Genomic DNA, 24809 nt, shown 5'->3' with positions numbered 1-24809 from the left:
TCATAAAATGAATCCAGAAATTGTTTATTGTGGCACCAATTTTACAGAAGTGGTTTCTCCTTATTTTTGTTTCTCTTTTTCTTTCGGTGATCAAGTGAACATTATATATATATATTAGGACTTTGTGAATAATTATCGCAAATGGTAATAAATTAACACTGGAAGGGCAGCCGCATAATTTACATCTTAAGCTTAAAAGTTCAATCCATGGCCTTATGGAAGATATCTCAATGAATCTATAGCAAAAATACAAAATGGGGATTGAAATGGAGTAACAATGGACAGAGAAAGCCAATATCCAAAGGAGTAGGATTTGAATCTCAATCTGGCTTGGAATTTCGGCTTATTTTGCCGCAATATGATAAATAAAACACTTCTTTCGTAAAAACATTTTTTTCTCATATAATTACCGGTACCTAACAAATGTTATTTAAAAAATGCTATAAAGTTCGTGAATAATCCCCTCGAAGCTTTTCATGTGACAAAGACTTGTGTGATTCGGCGTGAATTCACGGGTGAATTACGTATGTAGCCTTTTTAAATATTCTGTACATCTTTTAAAAAATTATATTCTCTTAGAGAACAAGTCTACTCGTCACAAGATAGATCCTGGCGGCTCCACTTTTCGCAGTTTGAGGGTATTCATTTTGTATTCAAACAAGTGAAGTTCAACAATCGAACTTCTTTTACGGCGCTCTTTCTTGGACTCTTGACAAACATATCTCTTCCAAGACAAGTTTTCGTTTCTTTGTTTAAGACAATGGTGTTTGCTTTTTCCAAACAATCAGCAAGCAATCTCTCTCCTCAACCAATCAAAAGCAAAACCCAAACCATGGCGACTTGGCTTGTTGGTGTTTCCCGCGCTTGGCACTGGTTCCGCCTTCTCCCGCAGTTGGAACCGGCTGCGAGGTTTCACGCGCTTGGCACCGGATGTGCATTTTTACACGCTTGGCATCAATTACATGTTTTCCCGCGCTTGGCACCAACTGCACGTTTGGCCTGACTTAATTCATTGATTGCGTTACTTGACGTCTCTTGTGACTGCCCGCATTCGACTACTTTAGCTGCTGCTGGAAGGGTCCTCAGTACAGAAGGACTTCAACGCAGTAACAAACTCTGCACCAAGTGACGTGTCTACTTGGTTCATTATACATTGGTTTCAAGGCCGTCTGACCCACACAGGAATGTGTCCCGTACTTTGGCGACAGATGAAGCCAGAAAAGGTCCGATTGCTTTGCTGTAGTATTCAGGTGTTCTTCCCCTGTACAAGAGCAAAACGAACAAGTTACATCACCATTCTCTTAACGCAAGAGTGTCATAAAAGCCAGTAAACACTTATTAACTGCGGTGCTGTTTAATGTCGTTTTACAAGTGATTTCACCTTTCGAATCTGTAGATGGAAGACTAAAGTGTGACCATTCGAGTGAAATCTGTATCGCAAGTGAGCGGTACTTTCTTATGTAATGTTCGTTATGCTGTTTACAGCTGTTAACAAGAACAAAATAGACCATTGATTTCCTGTGGTCCCGTGTACGGTGTGATTCTAACATCGAGTCTGGACTGAAAAAACCAAAGATGTGACCATTCCAATAAAATCGTTTGAGCAACAGTTTCCTGTGTCACTGTCCATTATGCTTTACAAGTTGGTTCTTAAGCTCGAGTCTATGGACGAAATCCTAAACTGTGACCATTCAAATGAAAGCTACTGAGCAGTACTTTCCTGTGGTGCTGTTTATTATGCTGTACAAGTTGATTCTAACTTTTGATTCTGTGGATGAAGTCCTAAAGTGTGACCATTCAAATACAAGCTACTGTACCTTCCTGCGGAACTATTTATTATAGAATACAAGGTGGTTCTGACTGGAATAAAGGGTGGTCATTCAAAATTTTACTTGCTTTTATACGTTTAGGAGAACATACAAGAAACTGAAGAACACGAACCGTTGGCGAGTGTTTCCACCGCTTTCTCAGTTAATCGTTTAACCCCTAATAATTTCACCTTGGGGTGATCATATCCTTAATTCTCATGACCTCAGGGGTTGAATCAGCATTGATATTACAAGGAGAAATTCGATGCTGATCACTGGTTAGTCCCAAACTTCTATGAGTGTTTCTATTCTGTGCAATTAGGTATGAATTGGCAAATACTATCCTGCGTTTGAGCAACCAATCAGAGCTCCCGAAAAGCAGTATCCACTAGTTTGGTATACACAAAAATAAAATAACCCTCAGACACGATTTATGGAATTTTGCAGCAGTACATGGTCGTTTCTTCATATGATACTGCTATTTTTTGTCATGCACTGCACATAATTGTCCTTCAGCCGTAAATCACGTGTTGACGGTATGCAATTTTCCATCCTGATAACGAAAGCGGGACCGGAATTGGAAACAGTACGCCCCTCAAGGGGCGGGAAGGTACATTAGTCAAAAAGATAGCGGAAAGCGCGCGTGGGCTGCTTGAGAAGTTTGTCACGGACAAGTCGGTGTTTCTCATTTTAAGCCATCATCAAGGTGGCGTTAAGTGGATTCACATTACTCAATGCTAATAGCCTAACGGTACTTGAGGCTGTCATTTTTAACGTTCATAACATCTTGTTCGAGTTATGGATGTATTTGCTTACATACATACGTTTGATTACCACCACTAACTCATAGGAAGACTAATTAAAAGAAGACTCGTCGTTTTCTAATCGTAATTGGCCGAATTTAACTCAGCAGAAATTCGAACTTATTACTGAAATCAGACAGAAAAATCAATACCGCTCCAACCTACAAACAAAACCGCCGAGTAACCTCAAAAAGTAAACTGTTAATTTGATGAACTGAAGCGCTATCGAAAGTCATCTCGAAGGGTGGGGGTGATGAGAAAATGAGCTCGGTCGATCGGCCCGTGCGGACCAAGAGATAAAAGCGATTGTCCTTCCGTCTTAATTTAAAAGGTAAAACGACCCGACCTTGTAAAGCAGCATGCACCAGCGGTCATCAAAAGACGTTATTAACTTATCTCTGAGAATCGGAATAAATAAGCTGCCGCCTCCTTTGTTCAAGAATCAAAGGCTCGCCGTTTAGCAAGAATAACGCGAAGGAATGGCGTTCCACAATCCGCAGAGATAAGATATACAACTGATATTTTGTTCAGGGGAAATGGACAATTAAATAATAAACAAGAAGTTGTGGAAACGTAAATAGGATGTGTAAGTTGTTTGTAAAAACCCAGACCAACAATATCGTATGTATTGTTTTCAGCTGTCTGATTCAACAGTTATTGAATGTATGGTGAAACCTGTCCTATGGACGATGGCGAGTGTCTAAAGCTCAAAATTCTATGATAAATCCTAAATGCCGAAAACAAACACCATCACTGAAAGTACTGCAGTAGAGATTTCAATTTAGTGGTCACACCATACGATTTTCATCCACAGACTTTAAAGTTAGAACAACTTTAGACGATTTAACTCCATATTCTAGTCTTAAAACAGTATTCAACGAAATCAGTGTTTCTTGGCTTTTACTATCCATAAATCTTCTTTAGTGAATAGAACGTTTATGGGGCACATTCCCTACCTTTGATCGACACGGCTGATGTGCGTGAGACGCGATTTTCCGTTTTCTAAAGACTCCACAAGGTACCTTGACGCGAGCACAATAGCAGGGACTCCACTGGAAGGAGGGGCCCCGGCGTGATTGATGGATGTGGACACTAGAGCACAGACACCTCCCCGGTCGAGGTCCGTCCACGATCTAGGAAAATAAATAAGTTTAAATTGTATGTGAGGTAGGAAGATCAATGTAAAGAAAACTGACTGATGCATTGCTTCAACAGGTCAGAACTGAAGGAATAGTTGATTTATTATGAACTTGAAAAACAAGTTCCAGTTGAATTCTGAGACTGAGACTTGCGTGTATTCAACAAAGGAAACAAAACTTTGTAATCACCTCAACACCACGTGACGTCGTTTTGGCTGAAGGATCATGGACTTTGTTGTGTAAAAGAACACGTCTGTGTGGTCGTCGATTTTCTCGATCATGTCCCATGTTTCTAAGTCTTCATCCCAGAGATGCCTGCAAAAAGAAGCCAGCATTGCATTGGTTAGCGAGTACAGATACTAATAACTCGCGAAGTACAACTGAATTACTAGGCCGCGAGTTATCCACCGTACCCTTCAAGGGACCGTTTTTATCTGTAAAAAATAAAATAATAATAAAAAATAAAAAAAAAAATGTTGGCATGATTTCTTTTAAAGAGAAAAACTAGGGGAGGGCTGCTTTGAGAATTCGTTATGAGCTATTACAGTGGACAAAGTTGATTTCTACCTTTCGTAGAGAATTCTTCTGATGATGTCTTCGGGGTCAGCATTCACTTCGACAGCGCATTTCCACAGTCTTAGTGGGTAGCCATCTTTGACCTTCTTGTACGATATTTCTACTGAGCTGTCGTACCACGGTTGTGATACCCAACCCTTGAATTTGTCTTTCGCTTCCTATGAGGAAAATGAATGGATATATGTAAAACCTGATTATATACCACGGTTTTTGATGCAGCCTGGGATTGAAGAGGTGCAGAAATGTTGAGTGCATTGCTCTTTCTTAAAAATGACATTCACTACATGCCATCAATTGGGTTCTTTTAAAATTTTCAATTTTCATTATCGCATTCCTTTCCTTCACTTTTCTCTTACCTGTTTTAATAGATTTCCAATTTGTGTCCTCCGATTAGGGTCTATTATTTCTAGCCAATCAGCGGACAATACTCTGCTGGTGAACCAATCAGAAACAACCTTACGCAGAGCGCGGTAGCCGCGCCGGGTTTTGGCGGGAAAAGGCAAAGGCTTGGCTACTCATGTTCTGTGCACACTCGGCAAAATACTCCATTTTCTCACAACTTTCTTGCATCTTTCTCGCTTTTTATAGATTTTTTACGTACCTTGAGTAGTCCAGCTATACAGGACTCGATGTAAGTTTGATAGCCACTATCGGGACTCGATTTGGATTTTCCTAGTTGGTCTAGAGACACAGGTTCTCCTTTCTCGATGTATGAAAATCGGCTGTTCTTTACCGTGTCTTCGGGAATCTGGTAAGGGAAAAGCAAAAAACCACCAAGGATTAGAGAAAAATGACTGAAACAAGCGTTGAGTGGTAAGTGTGTATGGAAGCTTATTTTTGGTTTTGGAAACTTTTGTTAATAGCCTTCCTTTTCAAGTACGTAGCCTGAACAAAGGCACTTGACATAGATGAATTTTTAAAGCTTACACATTGATAGTTTACAAACATTCAATCGACAGGACGTCAGTTTTGTAATAAACGTTACAAAGAGTAGCGAGGATGTGCGGAAAAGGCTACGTTGTAGCAACATTTAGGCTTAACTAAAGATTATACTTCAACTCACCGAGAAGAGTTTGTCAACTTCGGTTATCATCTGTGCAAGGCACTCATGTGCAGCCTGCAGGGCAAATAAGGAAAACATGAGATCAATGTTAATATCCCTCACTACATCCACAATAAACGTTCAACATGGAACTGAAAACAAAATGGTGCTTGGTCAAATAGTGGAGTGACCAATCATCCCAGAAACCCCTTCCCGCACAAATCATTGAACATGACAATAAGGACTGGAAAGAAAGGGTAAATAAGTTGTTGTCTTAAACTAAAAAAGTTAGGCATAGTTAAAATATAGTAGTAAATCGCCAGGATTGTGACCTTTTAGAGAGTTAGTTGCAGGGACAAACAAGATTTTGCTTTCCTCTTGTATCTTTAGTGGCACATTGCTTTTCTGGCCCTCCCACAAGAAACACTGGTTCAGTTTTGTGTTGACAGGCAATTATTGATAATATTAATTAGTAATGCATGTGTGCAACTGTGTGGTTGAACAGGCAAAACGCATGCCCACAACTGACTGTGTAGTTGCACCAGCACACACACCTGTGGTGCCTGCCCTCCAATACTTTAAATAGCTTACAGTTAACCAAAAAGTAAGCTATTCGATTGATGATGCCTCGTTTATTACACATACCAAGTTATCAGTGAGCTCCTTAGAAGCTTTGTTCATGGGTGTTCTCTTTTGCCGTTTAGGAGAGGATGGATCCTCCTTGGTGCCACACAAATGAAACAGCGACGGGGCAAAGCACACACCAAGATTCTTTTCATTCATCTAACAACAACATTACACCATAGTCAGGTCTTACACAACCAATGTCTTGTGGTATACAGGCCTAACACATTAGTGCATGGCCAATGGGCATTCTCCATATTAGGGGGTTACTGTTTTAAACAAAATGTAGTGTTGCATCGGTGGGGAGAGTTCATAAGGTAATTTGACCACAATAAAGAGATTGCTCCTGAATGTGCTGCAACATTTATTTGACACTGGCAACAACCCATTCATAATCATGGAAACAAACCCATGTGGGGTTTAACTAATTACAGGAGAATTGATGGTGCATGTGACAGGCTAGCTACAACATAGAATACATTAATTGTTCATGTGATAATTAATTAAACCATTTGATTAAAAGTCAAAACTACAATCTTTGAGATGATACATGTATCTCTCAGGTTGTGACCTCCTAACCGTTGTCAAAGAAATGGCAACAATGCAATAAGACTGGATTGTCACCTTACCTGATTTGTTTCAGAGTTGGCAGCCACTTCATTTAAAAACAACAGAAGTGTCTGAAGTGCTTCCCTGTTTGGGTCAGGCATTAGAAGAACTGCTGCTTGCATTGCTTCCATTCTGGAGTTGGATGGGATATCTGAAGACAGTAATGTCAACAGTGAGGATTTGACATAAATAGGTAAGCACAAAGTATGCATTTTCAAAGGAGACAGAACACTGTTAGAATGATCCTAACACAACTTCTCTTTACCAATTCACCAGTTTGTAGCTGAAGGTTTGAGTTAGAGAGCTTAAACTGCATGTAAATGTTGGTTGCACAGTGTTAAAAGCCAGGCCATAGATAAATCAATGTTGTCTGTGAGCTTGACTTTACCCTGCTGCTTTTGGGGGTCTTAATTGTATCAACCCTAATCTCTTATCAACAAAAAGTTCAATTTACTATCCATCTTCCTGTCTGTCTGCTCCCCTGCCCCAAAAGGTTAATGAAGCCCTGTGCTTCACTAAATGAGGAGGACCAAAGCAAGCAGCACAAGAGCAAAAAAAAAAACTGTTACTTCAAACCAACTTTCTACATTGGATCAATATTCTATAGAACTAGTCTAGGAACCATTACGCAATATATGCTTGCTGACAATAGGGTTTTCTTTAGCTTTTCAGACAGACATCCACATAGGGTTTTAAAGGTTATCAATCATTCATACTTACTTGAGAAAATAGATATGAAGGTTTCTGCTAGTTTTGAGGTCAAGATAGGTTCTGGAAGTTCTCTGAAGTACTGCTTAAGCATGTCAGCCATGTCATAGGGTGACAGTCCCTCAAAGTCAGTATTATCTGCCAAGGTGAGCAAGAAAGACACATGGGTCCATTAGTACAGCAAATTAATTCACATAGCAATATTTAAAATACTATAGGGATGGCAGACTCTTTATAGCACATGAAATATTGAGGTACCTGGATCTCCTTCAATCATCTCCTTGAGGTGATTTATTCTCTGTTTGCCACCAGACTTTCTAAAAATCCCCACAGCATTGACAGCTGTCGAGAAAAGTAAAAAAAAAAAAAATAATAAAGTTTGTAAGATTTTGTCATGCCCACTATCCCAAAATTCTGGTTCCTTGTTTCTTCTTGCAAAAAAAATTACAGTCAATAGGAAAAAAAATTAAGGGAAGTGGTACATTGTACTGCTAAGGGAAATTCCAAAGGGTGACTTAGTTGTGGAACAGGTACATGAATGACACTGAACAAGAGAGCTGTTGCAAGAATTGATGACAGCAACAGGAAAAGTTAGAACATGATGGTGAATCGTGTGTTTTTCAAATTCGACAGAAGCACAGTTTCATTCAGGAAGATGAGAATACATTTCCATGCCAACAAAATGGTACTAACCTCCTGCATTGAGGAAAAGTACACTATAGAATATTAGTCAACAAAGTGTGTTGTTCTTGGCAGATCACCAGTGTTAAAGTGGTCTTTCCTCTAATCCTATTTTGTTTTTTATGTTGTTCTGATATTTCAGTAGATGAAACCAAAGTTCAGGTAGAGACATTCTGTGGAACTATAACTGCCTAACATTGTAAGATGACAAGTTTTAAAATTGCAAAGACCCCTAAAGAGCCTCATTGGAAGACACTTGTCTTATTTTCAAGCATCATACCATGAAAGCATTTGATTACCTGTTCTTTGAAGGTAGTTGATTGCAAAGAGAATTGACCTTGGGAGGGGTTGACCTGTCCTCTGAAGAACAACTGAAAGGGGAACTCCAAAAACATTTCTATCTGAAAATGTAAAACAAGAAAATTTAATTATGTATCAACCAGGGTTTAAATAAGCAAAACATTGTTGTGAATAGTTACACATTCTATAACAGGTACCTCTATAGTCTGGGGACTTGAGCTTCTTTAAGAAATGGGGGAATGACCTGCAAAACAAAGATTGGTAATGTATTAAATTACCATCTTGATTACAATGATAACCAGGGGAAAATGTTCACAAAGAGTTGTTCACCATTTAATCACACTTTGAATGAGGTTGCACCACAAAACGTGGAAAGCCCTAAGAGTCTTTACCATGTATTGCTTCCTCTAATGCCACTTGGCTTCCTAACAGTTCCACTATCAAGTGGTATGGTCTTCCCATATTAAGCCGTCTTTTTTTAATACACTATGTTAGCATATTGACATGTACGGGAGTGCTGCCACATCAAGCATACAGTGCAGTATTTGTAACAATATTGTCAGCGACCTTACCAATTCCACATGCCTCTGTGTGAATGTGTGTGTCTTTCCATTAGTGCTGTGAGTTTCAAAAGTGAATATTTTCTAAGAACTGCCAGTTGTCCTGTTGTGAGATCACAAATTTTAGGAGACCTGTAGAAAGTGAGAAAATTGTTTCAGATTTCAGATTTTTTTTTAATTTATGCACTATTTCAATAGTTTCCTACAAAAGGAAATTACAATACATCACAAAAGTAACAAATCATCAAAGGTAAAATGTGCGCAGTGACCAAAGGAGCTTAGGCTTTCGAGTTGGTCACTGCAGCAGTAATCGTTACTGCAGTCTATAGGCAGATCTTTGTTTACATGCTTGGCCTCATTAACATAACCATAAACGACAAAACCGGCTACAAATTGATGGTCTCCATGAATTGAAAAAACTTGGCAAGCTTCCATTAATTTGTTCCTAGCTTGTTGTTTGATATATGATAATGAGGGGGAATGTAAACAGTGACATCAGCAAAGATTCTCCTGTAGGGGTAATATGCAAGACCTTGGGCTTTAAGGTCAAGGTCAAGTTCTACCTCTGTGTTCATTCTTTAGAAAACAAACGGCCCATTTATATTTGAGCTGGGATGAGTTTCAACCTGGGATGAACATTGTCGTAGGTTTTAAAATCTGGTCATTTACTGGTACATTGCTAAAGAGATTTTGGGACAAAGTCAGCTTGTTGGAGACAATTTTCATCCCACCTGAGATGAAATTCCTCAAACAGACTGTGCCAAATACTGTCTGATAAAGGTGACAAGAAAATAATTTTGACAGGTTTAATATTGGTTTGCATTTCTTTGGGCTAAACGTTTGCTTAGTGCTACATATTAATGTAAGCAAATGGAAAACCAAACAATGATAACATGGAAATTTCATCCTGGGAAGAATGTTCACATAAATTTTTTTTATGTTTCATGCCAATACTAATAGACTGGATTGAAATCATCCTGGGATGAAAGCATGTAAACGGTAATAAGGAAATGACCAGGGATGAACTTATCTCAAGATGAAAGTCATCCGAGGACGTTAATATTCATGCAAAAAGGGCCCCAACTTTGCATCAGTGTCTTTCTCTACCCAGGTGAATAAATAGGTACTTGCAAATTAGGAGGATACTGGGAGGAAGACTGTTATGAATAAGCATTCCATGTAGGAGGGAATGCAATGTAGTAATACTCATTGGTAGTATAAACCCAGCAATGTTCATATAGCCTCATGCAAATGCTTAGCCACCCTATCAGAGTGCAAATTTCTGATAAAAGATTATAAACTGTAACATCACACTTACGTAACACGTATTTCAGGTTTAGAAGTTTTCTCAAAGCTGTGCCACCGTATTTTAGGCCTTTCTGCTCTTGAAGATGGACCCATATCATCATTGCATTGTTTTTCTGAATTTCTGATTGACCGTAGCATTGATAAATCCCCTGGTAAATCGTCAATTTCATCCTCACGTTCTAAGTCTGATAAAGCATCATTTGATGACCCACTACAAGAATCTAGTCCCAAATCACTGCTTGTAAGATTTCGTTTTTGATTTCTTGTGGAGCTTCGCAGTTGATCGTTCTTGTTGAAGTCTTTGCCAATGTTTGATATTGAAGGAGTACTGGCACTTAATGCAGGTGACAAATTGTCATATATACTAGCTCTCCCTTGTGCTATGCACAAATCCAAATGTGAAAATGGTGCCAGTGGATCAGCCACACGTCTCTCTTTCTTGTGAAAAGAACTTTGCCTTGTGTTTGTAACACTGTTCAGAGATGTATTGATCCCATTGTGTGAACTGCTTAAACCTGCTGGAGTCTTTCCTTTTGAGAGTGATGGCGAACCATTTCTTCGGCTTGACCACCGGCGATTTTTATTTTGGAGTTTCCATCGTGAACTTAAAGCAATCAAGTCTTCCTCATCTGAATCATAACCATCACTCTGTTGAAAATAATGTCATAACATGAGAACTGTGGTAAATTTTCTTTTTAATTCTATCAACTAAGAAATTAATTTATTACCAGCAGCTTTTACAACTTATTTTTATCTTTGCTTGTTATGTCCTGTTGCTCAGAATCCTGTGAGTTTTAAGGTGGCTCACATCTGTTTCTAGCACTTTCCAGCACTTATAATGTAACAGTCTATTACTACCACTCTTTATTAGTTTATACTACAACAATGGTATCAAACAAACGTCTAAACAATGGTAAACAAGGTATGGTCATTGTTTTCGACTTAATAGCTTACTGTAGCAACAATACAACTTGTTAAAAACAGCCCTAATTTTAGCTTGAGTGATTATAACTCATAGAACGCTTAACGGCCCCCTTTTTTATTATCAGATTGTGATCGTTACAATAGACTGTTTGCAAAGTTTTAAAAAAAAATTGTAGGAGGGGTTCAGAGTCACCTCAAATTTTTGAAAATTTAAACCCAAAAACTGCAAAGAAGGTACTTATTATTAAAAAAGCAACAAATTAATCTTTGTTCTCTTTGCCTTGATGTGTGGCGTTGAAGGGTGGTAAGGGGCCCCGGCGAAGTACACTGGGGCCACCAGGTGTGCTTCGTAAATGTTGGGAAATGCCCACCGTGTTATAGGCTCTGCCACCAAGTCGGCTGTCGCATGTCCTTGTCATAACCCTGGTAATGCAGTCCCACTGCAGCTGAGCGACAACCGCACAAGGCGAGTATCCAGCGCCTTTATAAATAACAGGATATAGTGGCTAAGGGAAGGCCACCCTAACAGAAAACCCTGGCCCTCCAGGTTGGGGGTTGGGCATAGGGCCAATCCCCCCATCCAGCAAAAAATTGTCGATTATGGAAACCGAAAATTCTTCAAACAAGCAACGTTTTGGCCCATTTCCCCCCTTGGAGTCAAGAAATAAGTCAAGGTACCTTGATGTGTAGATTCATTTTTGCACATCGGTTGAGTGTTTGAAGACGCCTATAGAGATGAAGAGAAAATTAAAAAAATTAACTAAACAATGTGATATATTTATATCAAAACACTTTTAAATGCCAGAAGGCTGAACTTTAGGACAAATGTGCCATGGCTTGGACTTTCAAACATAAGATTTATTCAAACACCTTTAATAGTTGTGATGTAGTAAATGAACAAACGAGAATGGTGTATTATTCAGTAATGACACAGGCACTCTTTTTCCTAGTTTGCCTGTGTCATCACTGAATAATACATCATTCTCACCTCTAATAGTTGTTCCAAAACAAAGCACTTTTCAGTAAATTTAAGAACGAATTGTCAACACATTGATGATTTGGAAGGATTGTTGCATGAGCTTGTAGTTTAATGGCCTAGCTCTAGCTCAGTGATAGAGTGTCCAGACAAGTAATCAAAAGGGACACTGCTCGGTCGGCGGCAAAAATGGCACAACTTTCCTGTTGGGAGAGCTCAGCTTAATTTTTTTTTCCTGAATATACCTGTGTCACTGGCTGATAAATAAAACTTTCTCATATTGGTTATTTGTGAGTTAAGCTTGACAGGGCAGCAGACTGTGTGCACTAACTGAAACCAAGTTCTACTATAATTGCTATTTAGCATGACAAGTTCCACTGCAGTACACAGCACTGGCAGAACTTGCCATTTGCTGTAAACCTTATGTCAAAGTCAAATGTAATACCACCTCTTTAGTTGGCCATGGAAGAAGCATAATGTGTGAAATAAGCCTTACCTATACAAGGACTGAATTGAGTCCTGGTCCAGGAAGTCATGTTCCTTGATAACAGATGCTGTGTCAATAGGGAACTTTCCATCTAGTTGATGAATGTATAAAAGAAGAACAGTCAGATTGTGCAAAAAAAGTGAATCTTTTTATTAGTCGTAAAACTTCTGCAATGCAGAGTGTCAATAGAAGTGTGTCAAAATTTCAATCTAAAGTTTCTAGACTGGAATTTTTGTTTACTGGAACAAGAAACCTCTCCCAACATTGCCTGTCTTCAACTTGTCATTCTGCAAACTGCAAAATGTAATGCTGTCATAGAATTGCATCCCATCCAAAAAACACCATTTAGTTGCTTTTTGAGTTCCTTTTGTCCATAGTGCACAAGGCTAAATGCTTTCCCCCTTCTCAAGGGTATGCAGCATTCCTTTTGTCCTTTCCTACTAATCAGCTTATGTGGAGGAGAGGTGGTGAACTTTAAGGTATAAAGGTCAAATGATATTACCTTCATAGGCTTGTGCATACTGTGGAAATCCTGCAGCTTTCAACCAGTAGCATGCCTCAAGGGCTTCTAATTCTGTGTATGAAGTTACCCGAAGTTCAGTGTTAGTAATAGGCCTTATAAACAGGCTAATCGCAGGGATGTTGTACATTGTTAATAATGATCTTGCCTTTGCTAAACAAATGGTTTAATAATTTGTCAATACAGCATTTTTCTTTCGCCTGACCTGGGCTAATAACAGACTTTCCTGATTATATTGGAGGAGGGAGCTAAGCTCGCCCATTTTTGTGTGTATTTGCACTCCAAAAATAAAGTTGCAGTAGGCAGTGTTACGAGACCATCTTTTGTTATGCAATATTGGGAAGAAATTGAGACAGACGGTTGAAATTTGTTTAGACTATCAAAACAAAATAAGGGAAGTAAACAGTGAGACCGGAAAAAGCTAGTTTTGTGCACAAAACAAAACAATACAACTAAACAAGGCTCATGGGGCATCTTTCTTCAAGAGAATGTAATAAAGTTTACAGACCACCATTAAAGTAATTATCTTCAAAAGAAAAACCTTAAGGCCGGAAAAGGGTTTGTAATAATAACAGTAAGGGATGACAATAAAAACTTTTGTTGTGTACTACAAAAATATTTGTAAATATACTAAAAAAAAAAAAGTACAGACATCTTTGCAGCGTTAAAAATCTCACTGGGCGCCTTCCTGTTTAGAATGATAACCGTTTCTTCTTCAAGAATTGCATTAACTGCCAGCTTTTAACTTCAGTAGCGCTACGTACGTTACGCCTTTCGTATTAACAATCAAATATAGATTTTTGTTATACCCTGGGCACAAAAAGCGTTACAGCCAAATGGTTACTCAATGATCCAGCAATAACATGTCAGCTTTTTCTACGCACATCCATCATTCGATTTTCAATGTAATCTTAATCCTGCTTTTGCTGTCATTTCCTGACGCGACTATGCCAATTTTGATGAAAGAGGCTTATAGCTGTTTTTACTTTAATATATCAGCCCTAAAAGAAAGACTTGTCTCTACAGTAGATATTGTTGTTAATTTGATCCAAACAAAAACCTGTAATACAAAGCAAAACGGCTAAATTTCAGGTTCTTTGACAAGATTTTATGATAGTGAAACGATAAACCAAGCGCGGTTTCGCAAACAAAGATTTCAATTAATCAACTGAATTTTTTCTGGATCTCCATAATTGCCTCCCGCACAGTTCTTTTTGCACAGTATTGGACGCACTCTGGAAGAAACCAGAAGACCTTTGACATGCAAAACAAACACGACATCTTGTCGTCGATTGAGAAAATATGTAAAAGTAAAGCGTGTAAATCGACATCTTGATCTTGAAACCTACATGTCCTCGAAAACAATTGCTACTTAAAAGCACCGCACAAAACAATCGCTCTGCGATTAGCGACACTTGAGGTGTGCACCAGAGACCAGGACTGAGATATTTCCCCGATCGACTGAAATTAGTGTTAATTCAGAAAGACAGAAATAACAACAAGCTATACAGTGGTGATATTTTACAGAAACAAGTTGATTATGTCTGTTTTTCAGAACTTACTTGTAATTTCACGCATGGCTGGCGAGCGAAATGGGCCGCATTCTGTTTGAACGATCTTCACCGCAAACTTGCTGTAACCCGGAGAGAGCCGCATAAACGGCCTGATCGACCCAAATAGCAAACGATTGATTGAATTTATCGAGATTTACTTAACGGGACGGTGGATATCTGAAACAGATCGATCGGCTGTCACGTGAGAGAGACTATTCAGATTTTATTCAAATCAAGTATTTGTTTTGCTTGCATCGCCACAAAGTCTGAACGTATGAATGGCTGTGGTTTGTCGTGTATATTCCTTTGTGTATTACTTCATCCGGTAACCATTTACCAATGACATTTAAAAATCGTGAGGGTTTTTGTTTTAGCGCGCACTATAAAGGCCTTTCCGCTGGAATGACCATGCAAGTATAGCGCTTAGAGCCCCACTCACTTGAAATGTTATTGCCCTGGGTGAAAAAAAATCGGTGTCACACAATTTATGAGTGGAATGCAATGTTACCCATGCCATCAACTTGATGAACTCTCTGATGACCGACCGGTCTCTGGCTGTGCTGTGGGCAGTCGTCCACCAGTTTCGCAATAAATAATTTTTTTGCGCGTCCATAGAGCTGTATCATCGGCACACTTAGCGTAGCATAGGTAAAAAATCTGATTTGCGATTCAGTTGAGGGCATTGTAGAATTTCGGTGGACGGTTCAGATCAACTCAAATGTACTCGCCCCCAAGCAATTCTCATTTTGTGTGCCAAGGAAATCGAAAATTAATAACCCTGAAATCATAGACTGGGTAAACGAATGAACACCAAAACAAATATCAAATAGAGCGCGACAGATTTACGACAGCGACAGTACAGAAAATGTAAGCAATGTGAGTTTGAATTCCTGAACGCTCGGGTCAAATGATTTTACGCGGCTCGGTCGTACCTTTGATCGCTCCCTTCTTGTTCTTGCGAGCCAGAAATCGTCGTAGAATCCTTCGTCTGTTCTCGCCCGTCGGATTAACGCCATCGGAAAGCGCCATGGCCATGAGATATATCACTGACCACGACACAGATATTGGACGCAGGCACAGTATAATTGAGTGCACTGAACAGAAGTTTTCATTTCTGCCTCAAGCTACGAAATTTCCCGTAACAGCTTGATGTCTACGAGATGTCAAAATCAAGGGGACTAGGCCCTAGGAAATTATCCCAACACGAGCTTTGATTGACGCATTGTTTATGTCAACGCCTTGACAAATAACCACCTATTGTGCGCGGACATACACAATTGGACTAATCGCGAAGGGTGGGGAATCAAATTATACACTCTAATTCACTACTGCTAAAAAGCTCGGGCGTTGATTTTCACGTGGAAGATCTCGCATTCAAAGCCTTTTCTGGAGAAGAGCCCATCTGGATTTGTTGTGGGCAAGTTTGCTCGGTAAATGTCCTGGTGATGATGTCACCGAAGGGTGTATGTTATTACGTTTCAGGTGTGTGAATTTACCATATCCTGTCTTATTGGGCACGGTTGCACATGCATCAGTGGGAGTTTACCGTTGCAGTTTTTAGCATGGCTTCTCAGTCCCAATTTTCTACCAAATTTTAGCGTTCGTAGCATTTTTGCAAACGATTCAAAGCACTTAAAAATTCTCTTGCTAACACTAAATTTGTTGATCCGTGCACAAGACGAATTAATGACAATTTTGAGCCTGAAATTTTTGAGGTAAGGCAAGCTGCTTCTACTCGCCCCCTATTTCCGATGCTGGTGATTATGTCTGGGGCACCTTCGAGAAACTGATAGGAAAGAAGTGATTAAAACGAAGAAGGAAAGCCTGTCTGAAATTACACTTAAATTAATCTTTGTAAAACATGAACTGGACGTCCTAATTCCGTTTCTGCCTCTGTAAACCTCGTAAATTAAATTAAAACTTTCCACGCCTCCAAGGAAATAGCATGCTAAAACAACTGTGGGCAGCTCTAAACATAGCAATTACGACTGAAAGAATATGTTAAAATTACAGTACAACAAAGATAAATGGTTAGTGGCAGCTTAAAAAGTAAGTACTGAACTTCGAAAGAACGGCATCGGAAAAAAAAAACTTTCAAAAAGGTGAAACTACGTCAGATTACATGGTATTCCTGAAGACCCATCAAAACGTTTCGATGCTTTGTGCATAATTACGTCCCGTATGAGTTGAGAAAAGTAGTCTTAAATGTTCACAGTTAAAAAAAATTTGAAAGAACCCAAAGACGCGTATTTAGACTGTATGCCAATGACAAAACAAACCTACAGTTAAATACCGTTTGCAAGCATCGATGCGAAGTCCGCTACAACGTCCATGGTGGCGTCCAACAAACAACACACTTCATTTTCAGCGATATCACGTTTTTCCTTCCAATTGGTTTCACACATTTTTCTCGACTTCCTCGTTGAAATTTCAAAACAAAACTAACTTACCACTTTATGTGACCCTTTATATGCACGGCGATTCACTGGGCGCAGCGTGGGTAGTGCCCACGATGACGTTTGGTGACGTATTTGAGCTGGTATCAGATGACTGAAACCGGAACTAAGTAATTGGGACACCAAAGATGCCTATTTTTTTTTTTCGCAGAATTTAACGTTCCAACAGGGCAAAGTTGAAAGAACGGCGTTCTTTTTCGTGATTTGAGTACATCCGAACTTAATTGCAATTCACGCTTTGTCAAAAATTGTGCGGTTGATTACTTATTTTTTCTTTCAAAGCCCGAATTAATAAGTTCATTAAAAGCGAAGTGTTTTTTTTTTAAATTTGGCCCTGCGAGATAAGTACCCTGGAAATCCGATAGCGATAACCTCAAACTGTTGTTTTCCTGTCAGTAAAACTTCCCTGTCGCCGCTACAAATGCGTTTTGTGTGCTATACAGAGCTTAAACATTAAAACATGCAACGGTAATTCTTACCGATGATACGATAGTTTTAAACGATTAACTATAAAATAGCCCTATTTTGAAGGGATTTGAATTGGCCAATTTCCTTTATGAATTCAAAGTCAGAGGTGCGATAACCAACATCCTGTCAGAAGTTTAAGCCCAAGTAAACTCCAAATTAATTAACCTCGTCCAGTGCACACAAAAACAATCCCACATGTTATGTCAACGTGTAAAAATCATGACTAAGAATCACAGCTCCACAAAAGAGTGATTTCAACAGATTAGTAACAGATTCAAACTTTCCACTCTACAGTTCCACAAAAGAGTGATCTCAACAGATTTTTAAACGTTCAAACTTCATCCACAGGTTCAAACTTTCCGATCTACAGGAATCAGGAAAAAGTACATTGGAAAAGGGCACGTTATTTACTGAGAAACAACCTTTCCTTTCCTCCTTCCACACACCTAGCAACACTTTCCAGCAGCGGAACCACATAACATACATGCTAAGAAAACAACTGCAGACTGAAATGAAGACGTAGGTAACACGCCTGCCGCCCCATGCAGTGAGAACAAAGTGAAACGGGAATCACAGATGATTCGTTGAAAATGTTGGAGAATACGGCAAAGAAACCGTGAAGCCAACACTCCCGCCACCCCTAGCAGAGACGGATGGGAAGTGAGGTGTCTTTGAATCCAAGATAAAAGGGGAAGGGAAGGGAAACAAAAGTTATACTGTATTGAATAGGCATTCCTGCTTATGTTATGTTTTGTGTATGACGGGAAAGATAAGTTATTTTAGTCGATGTAAAGTTTAACACTGTTTTGCGTCTGGATAACAGCAAAGGTCGTTGAAATGAAACTAAACTCTCTCGGCATCATAGCAAACTTGCGTGTAAAGATGACAACATGTGCTGTCATTCATTTTGCACTCATGCCGGCATGTGAGGCCCAACGCTTTGGTGCATCAGATACCAAGGGTTGGTTGGGTTATGTAACGTTAGTTTTAATATCTGAATATAGTACCTGTAAGATTGCGACGGGTAAAAGTTAAGTTACTTTTGTCGTGTGGGATCTGTATCAAACGTTTTCCAGTCTTCCTCATTGTCGTCATAAATAACCACCCACTTTACGTACTGTTATTATTATCTTTATAAAATTCGCCATAGATGGCCAGCACTTTCTGAAAGGATTAGAGTTTATATTTTCTGTCAAGAAGATTATGAAGCTGGTGAAACAGACACTCCTAAATTAAATAGATAAGTTGAATCATTATCTTTTATTTCTGTTAAACGGTATACATGTGCGTAGCAGCACGCGAACAAAGTTTGCACGTGGTACCCTTTATCTTGGTGGAAACCGGCAAAATCTCTGCTACTCTCCTCTGGAGATTTGTGACGTACGTTTGCACCGTAAAACCTATCGAAACAACTTCCCTAGTTGTGACCTAACTGATGTCGTTCACACAAAGCAATTTTTGGAATGATTTGCTCTTGAGTACAGACATACGTCTTTAATTTTTTTAAACCCTGAACGGATTCATAATTGCATGAGACTAAGCTCTGCTTGATGAGCAAGAACTAACCTCGCTTCAATTCAACAGTCGCTAAAAACTCCAATGTCACTTGCCAAAAGCAACTACGTTACATAGGAATCTGATTGGTCAATTGTTTCATTTTTAAGAACAGAATGACACCGAGTGACACCACACGGACCTAGCAGGCATTGTCTGAGTTAGAGCATTTGTTGGTGATAAAAAGTTACCCCAAGGAATAAATGGACAAGGGTTTTACACTCTTGGTAATACCATATTAGTTATATAGGCCAGGAATGTATGTAGATTCACATGAAGTGACCAAGGTGTGAATGACGCTCAGTGGATGGAAGAAAGTATTCATGACCTTACTTAGCCTTTGTCACGGTGATAAAGAGTTACAGGAATAAATGAAGGAGCGAAATATTGTTTACGACTGAAACAGTTTCTTTGTTGCTGTCTTTTTTATGGTGATTGGAAAAGCCGAAAAAGTATCTCCTCCAGAGAATAACTTGTTTTTACCGTTCATAATTTGCGTATGATCATACAAAATGTGTAAAGTAAAACACTGTCTGTTTTTCGTACATAAAATTATTTTGGATAAACAAGGGGTATAAAAATGACATGATAGGATTAGTGGCTAAGACGCCTACAGAGATTTATCATCATTTGCAAATTGCTAGAAGACAATCCAGCCACCAAAGCACATTCTTTCCAGAGCCTGTTGTGTTTTTTGACTACCTATGTTGATGATTAAAGAGAAGGGGGGAGGGGAGGAGGGTCTCGTCACGAGGTCACGAACAATAATTTTACATTTCACGAGTCAAGAAACTTAAACTCGGCAAACAAAAGGCTAAAAGGAAGCCCGCTGAGCGCACTGAAGTTAAATCAAGCCAGCGGAGGCCAGTTATCAGTATCAGTGTATTCACGATTTACAATGAAGGTTTTAGCAGTTCTCATTTCACGGAGTTCACTTCAATCACGATTCACAGAACGGGTTTTTGGTACATCACGATTCACGGACGGCAAAAAGGCGGATCACGGGGTCACCACTGTGACTGATTTCCCCACCATATGTTGTCAGTTCGTATTTCTTATGTTGTATTAAACGCTGGAGAAATATCTTAACACTAAAAGAACATGGAACATGTTAACTTCGTTTCGCAGGTTTTCATTTGGTTAAATTTTACCTTAGCGTGTACGTTAAAAATTTAACGGGATCTTATTAGTTTCAGGACACATCGTGGTGGATTATATCGAGAACTACTTGACCCCTGATCAAGAATCGTGCGTTTATAAACGTATCCAATCCAGGAAGTTCTACATTATCAGAAAATTCGACATTGTTAAAACGTGACCAGAAATAAACCCTGGACGTGTCTTAACACCAGTTTTATACTCGTGTAATTTCTACTTTAAGCTCACAGCGAAAAAAACAACAACAACAACTGTTCCGCTTCGGAACTGCGCGCAATGACTTCGCTTGCCTCCTAAGCGCTGGAAAACGTGCAACCAAGCGCCGGAAGACACGTGTAAGACCAGCTACGACTACTATTTAAGTTTTTGTCTCTCAAAATTTAGCAGTTTGTTGGCATTGATAAGAATGTAAACCGCTTTTCACAATCTGTTTTTAGAATTACTTTAATTTTAGTTTTATCTAGTGCTTCCAATGTGTTGTAGAGCTAAATTCGCAGACAATTAAATAAACGTTTTGTGGTATTCCAACCAGCAAAGCATACAATGGTCTGTTTACAGAAAAATGTTGCAGGATTATTCGTGATTAAAGATTGTTTCTAAAAACGTCACTTATCCCTCTGTTCCTGCACCTTTACAGTTTCACTTGTGTACAGGTACTCTATTTCTCTCAATTTTTCCATTGGTTAATAACGCAATTCTTGTCACTGATTCCACATTAATAAATATGCTTGCATCAGTTTTTTACTTTTCGTTATTGAGCTAATTTGATTAAATGTGTCTTATACACGCGCAGCTGTAAAAAAGGTACACTTCGGAATGGAATTTTTTTTTTTTGCAAGACTTTGAACTACAAAAATAATTGTAAGATGACTCATTAGTCACTTCGGGAGTGGAAGAGATTTTAAACTCAGTGAATCAATACGTAAAACAACTTCCAAAGAGGAAATTTGACACAAAACCCATGATAGAAACTCGAGGAAGTAGACTAGCTCAGTCAAAATTTGAGATTACTTGTCTTATACGGACTATGAGTCATTGATGGTAATTCTAATTTCAAACGAAAAATTAACAAAGGGTATGTTGATGTAAAAGCAAAATTCAGCCGGAACACTAAGACTGATCGAAACTCGATGAAGAAAGTTATGAGAAGTTCAATTAAGCGCAAAGAGATTTCCCAGCAAATAATTCACTAATGGAAGTTCTAATGGAGCAAGCTAGAAGGTAATGGTCAAGGAAAAAAGATTCGGAAAGAGGAAGCCACATCGCTAATCCGGTTAAACTGAAGCAGCTAATCTTAATAAGCGTCTTAAATTTCCAAGTTGTTGAAACACTTTACGTAAGCGAGTCCAAGGCGACGACACAAAGTGTCACGCTCACCAAAATTCCATCGAAGAAAATAAGTTGTTATCGCAGTTTGGTCTCAGAAGTTGTGGTTGCGTTTTCTAGAACTTGCTACACCTTTCCAAAATGCGCAAAACTGGTTGAGCTAACGTTTAGATGGTAAAGTTAGTTGATTTTGCTAAATTGGCCACAATGTCGTCCTCGTTGGGCAATGTCGAAGGAGATAAGTGTCACAGTTTTAACCCATCATCTCCTCTGTGGAGCTTAAAAACTAGCATTATAAATAGGTTCTAATCGCTACTTCACAACTAATTGGATGGTTACACTTTAGGATTTCGTGGGCAGAATCAAAAGTGAGAAGCGATCAGCATTCAATTGCTCGGCTTTGGTTCATATGGTCACAGTTTGCACGAAGGAGGAGGAAGCAACTTTTGCGTTTAACGCAAGCCAAGAAGACATCAATACAAATGTGATAACAGTTTGATAAGTTTGCTCGTTAATTACGTAAAGACTTTATCCAACACAATGCGGGAAGATCAGTGCTAAACAAAAATTTTCGAGAAATTGCCATTGCTAAATCTGTAAACTGATAATTGTCATTCATGAAAGCCATTTACACTGACCAAAAAACAACTATAGCAGCCGGATCTACGCAATCAGCAATTCAAAGCTGTCCTTGTTTATCTCTTTCGTTTCCTTCATACTGTTCTATCGGGTTCTTGCTAAAGCAAGTAAAGGAAATGCGAAATGCAAAGAACACCACATGAGTAATTCTTTTGCCAACTACTATGGGCACAATCATTTCTAATTTTCCAGACCAGCAACTCAGTCACCGCACTGTGCATGAAGTAAACTTATATTTACGTTACAGCGCTTCTCTTATCAGTTGAATGCTTTTTCAATGATTCTTGCCAAATTGTATGAAACTTTGCCAATCATCAAAAGCGCCACGTCCAGCCTCAGAGGAAAACGATTATTTTGTGAATGATGTCGTGAATTTTATAGAGATAAGTTTGGCCAGTGTAGTAAGTTGGGACCCTTGTACCATGTGGCGTCTAGTGTGACTGTCTCGTCACTTCAAAGGCGCGAGCTGAATGTGGAAGTGAGGCTTCCATGTAAGACGAGCAGTGGACTGATTAATTGCTAGTCGAATTATAAATAGTCCACTAAGTGTTTTGTAACTGCGAGCACTCGGGATTGGGCTAAAGATCAAGATACGGTGTGACGAGTTTCGTAAGATTGGTATTTGATCAATGAAGGGCAAGAGCAAAACACGTAAACAGGTTGAATGTAAAGTTGAACTCCTGCAAACGCAGTAAATGCTCTAGGAAATACCGATTTTTGGAAGATAAAGGTTTTGTTTGAACGTACCGATTTTTAACGAGTTCTGGGTGTTTCTTTCCGATTTCCATTACGTGATTTTGATTTCATTTGCGGCAAGTTACTCAACAAAAAGGAAAATAAATTGCGTTCAACCGGAGGCCGCAACTTGCCCTTTTGTAATATCCTAACAAACATGCAACACAAGGCGAGCGTAAATGATTTCTAATGATAAAAACGTATGGTAACAAAAGAAAATATGTTAAGAATATGCCTTGTCTGTGTGTTTACAAGAGATTATCCATCTAATGCCGGAGTTATGGCTTTCTTGGACTGAAGAAATGAAACAAAATGCATGAATATCACGCAACTCCCATACGCGATAAAGCCATATCGCCTGAGCCTTGTCGAAACTCTTAGCCCTAGACTCGCTAACTACACCATCTTGATTTAAATTAAAGCAGCAATTCGTTTGGCCTACGAGAAGATATATAGAAATAGTTCGAAATATGTATTAGGTAAATATAGCATTACTAAAATATTGGATTCAAATTGTTATCGTACGTTTTACCTGCATTTCCGTGAAAACAACCAAATATAAGTGGCTTTAAAAACTGGCAGTTGCGACTGGGCATTTTCCACACGAGGATCTCGCTACTAAAATTGAAGAATCTTGGATCAAAGCAGAACCATGAGCCGGGGAACATTTGTGACAAAATGAGTGAAGTCTGTTGACAATTGGCGTTTGTTATCTGTCAGTAAGTGTGGATTCCCAATGTTTTAGCATTAGCACGCGATCCGACGTACGGCTAAGGCGTGTTGCGATTGGATGAACGATACAATAGAATAGCTTTATTAAGTTACGTTGTTAACCAACCAGCTAACTTTATTATTTGAGTGTCCTATGTATCGCGAAACGCAAGGCCAAAAAAAAGTTTTTTCTTTTAAATTCGTCTTGAACAGAGTAACTTTTTTTAGCGGTCAAGCGGTTGCAGTTTTCTCCGGTGACACACAAAGAAACACGTTTTACCGTTTTAAAACTTGAACAATTCATTTCAGGCTAAATGGTATTGACAACAAAAAACGATCAGCGCTGCTCTCTTCTATTCTTTTGAATGGTAATGCTGACAGAATTCGTCCAATTGAATCAGTTGTGGTAACTATCCACTGATATGATACGTCCGTAGTAAACGTTGCAGCCTGAGCTCCCTCGGTTTTGTTTCACTGCAAAATTAAAACTTTGGGATTTCCGGTCATCTACAGACGACTCTGTTTACAGAGAACACTACGGGTCGACTGAAACTCACCCTTCTTGGGAAGAGGAACGACTGATTTTAATTTATGTAAAAAGAAAGTTTCTTTCAGCATAAGTTGTGTTCACAAGCTTTCGTTTAAATGGTAATACTTTAGGACTTCCGATCATCATGCAGAGACTTGAAAATATTCCCGGAACCTGGAGGTCAGTCACCTTGGTTACGGGAAGGGGTACATGCAAAGTCACACGTTTTTTTCAGTTTTTTTCTCAGAAGTGTGCTGATTGCTGAGTCCTAACCGCACTCGTTCCAGAGTATGGCATTTTAGTTGAACCTACGAGAAAAAGTGACTTCGCAAATTAGGGAAGCTCGCGTCATTTTACTTGAAAACATACGTTTTGTTATGCATTAATCTGTATTGGATGGCCACGAAATGGGAAATAATAACTGTTTACATTAAATAATGGAAAAACGCATAACACAAACATTTTTAAACACGAGGAGGACAAGTAAAACACGCAACTTCCGAAATATGCCTTGTCAGCTCAGTCTTAGTTGGACTATGCCCCGCGTTTTGTTTTCGCGTTTGCATCTATCTCTTCTTCACTAGTGACCGGCAACTGCATGCTATCTAAGAGCCT

The 24809-nt window shown here is 39.1% G+C and overlaps 1 protein-coding gene across 10 annotated transcripts in view; it reads right to left on the bottom strand.

Moving 5' to 3' along the window:
* LOC146471881 (stAR-related lipid transfer protein 13-like) overlaps positions 1 to 24809 on the bottom strand; it is a 48404-nt gene continuing 23595 nt past the window's right edge. For 7 of the 10 annotated variants that reach the window (XM_085120435.1, XM_085120436.1, XM_085120440.1 and 4 more), the window contains 17 exons: positions 13048 to 13119; positions 12555 to 12636; positions 11761 to 11809; positions 10169 to 10806; positions 8863 to 8982; positions 8488 to 8534; positions 8290 to 8391; positions 7568 to 7651; positions 7322 to 7447; positions 6622 to 6752; positions 6014 to 6151; positions 5390 to 5443; positions 4928 to 5074; positions 4318 to 4484; positions 3940 to 4065; positions 3568 to 3744; positions 1 to 1261 (listed from right to left, as the gene is read on the bottom strand). In XM_085120435.1, the coding sequence (XP_084976561.1) occupies positions 1147 to 1261; positions 3568 to 3744; positions 3940 to 4065; positions 4318 to 4484; positions 4928 to 5074; positions 5390 to 5443; positions 6014 to 6151; positions 6622 to 6752; positions 7322 to 7447; positions 7568 to 7651; positions 8290 to 8391; positions 8488 to 8534; positions 8863 to 8982; positions 10169 to 10806; positions 11761 to 11809; positions 12555 to 12636; positions 13048 to 13119 (2375 nt within the window). In that variant the 3' untranslated portion in view covers positions 1 to 1146. Of the gene's footprint in view, positions 1262 to 3567; positions 3745 to 3939; positions 4066 to 4317; positions 4485 to 4927; positions 5075 to 5389; positions 5444 to 6013; positions 6152 to 6621; positions 6753 to 7321; positions 7448 to 7567; positions 7652 to 8289; positions 8392 to 8487; positions 8535 to 8862; positions 8983 to 10168; positions 10807 to 11760; positions 11810 to 12554; positions 12637 to 13047; positions 13120 to 14627; positions 14993 to 15550; positions 16109 to 16911; positions 17064 to 24809 lie in introns of those variants that run through there. The other 3 variants (XM_085120442.1, XM_085120443.1, XM_085120444.1) reach the window with 3 other exon arrangements.

The sequence above is a fragment of the Pavona decussata genome, unplaced genomic scaffold, assembly GCF_977016875.1.
Source record: "Pavona decussata unplaced genomic scaffold, jaPavDecu1.1 SCAFFOLD_102, whole genome shotgun sequence".
NCBI lineage: Eukaryota > Metazoa > Cnidaria > Anthozoa > Scleractinia > Agariciidae > Pavona > Pavona decussata.
The sequence above is the reverse complement of the archived record's forward strand: the minus strand, read 5'-3'. Positions and strand labels throughout refer to the sequence as shown.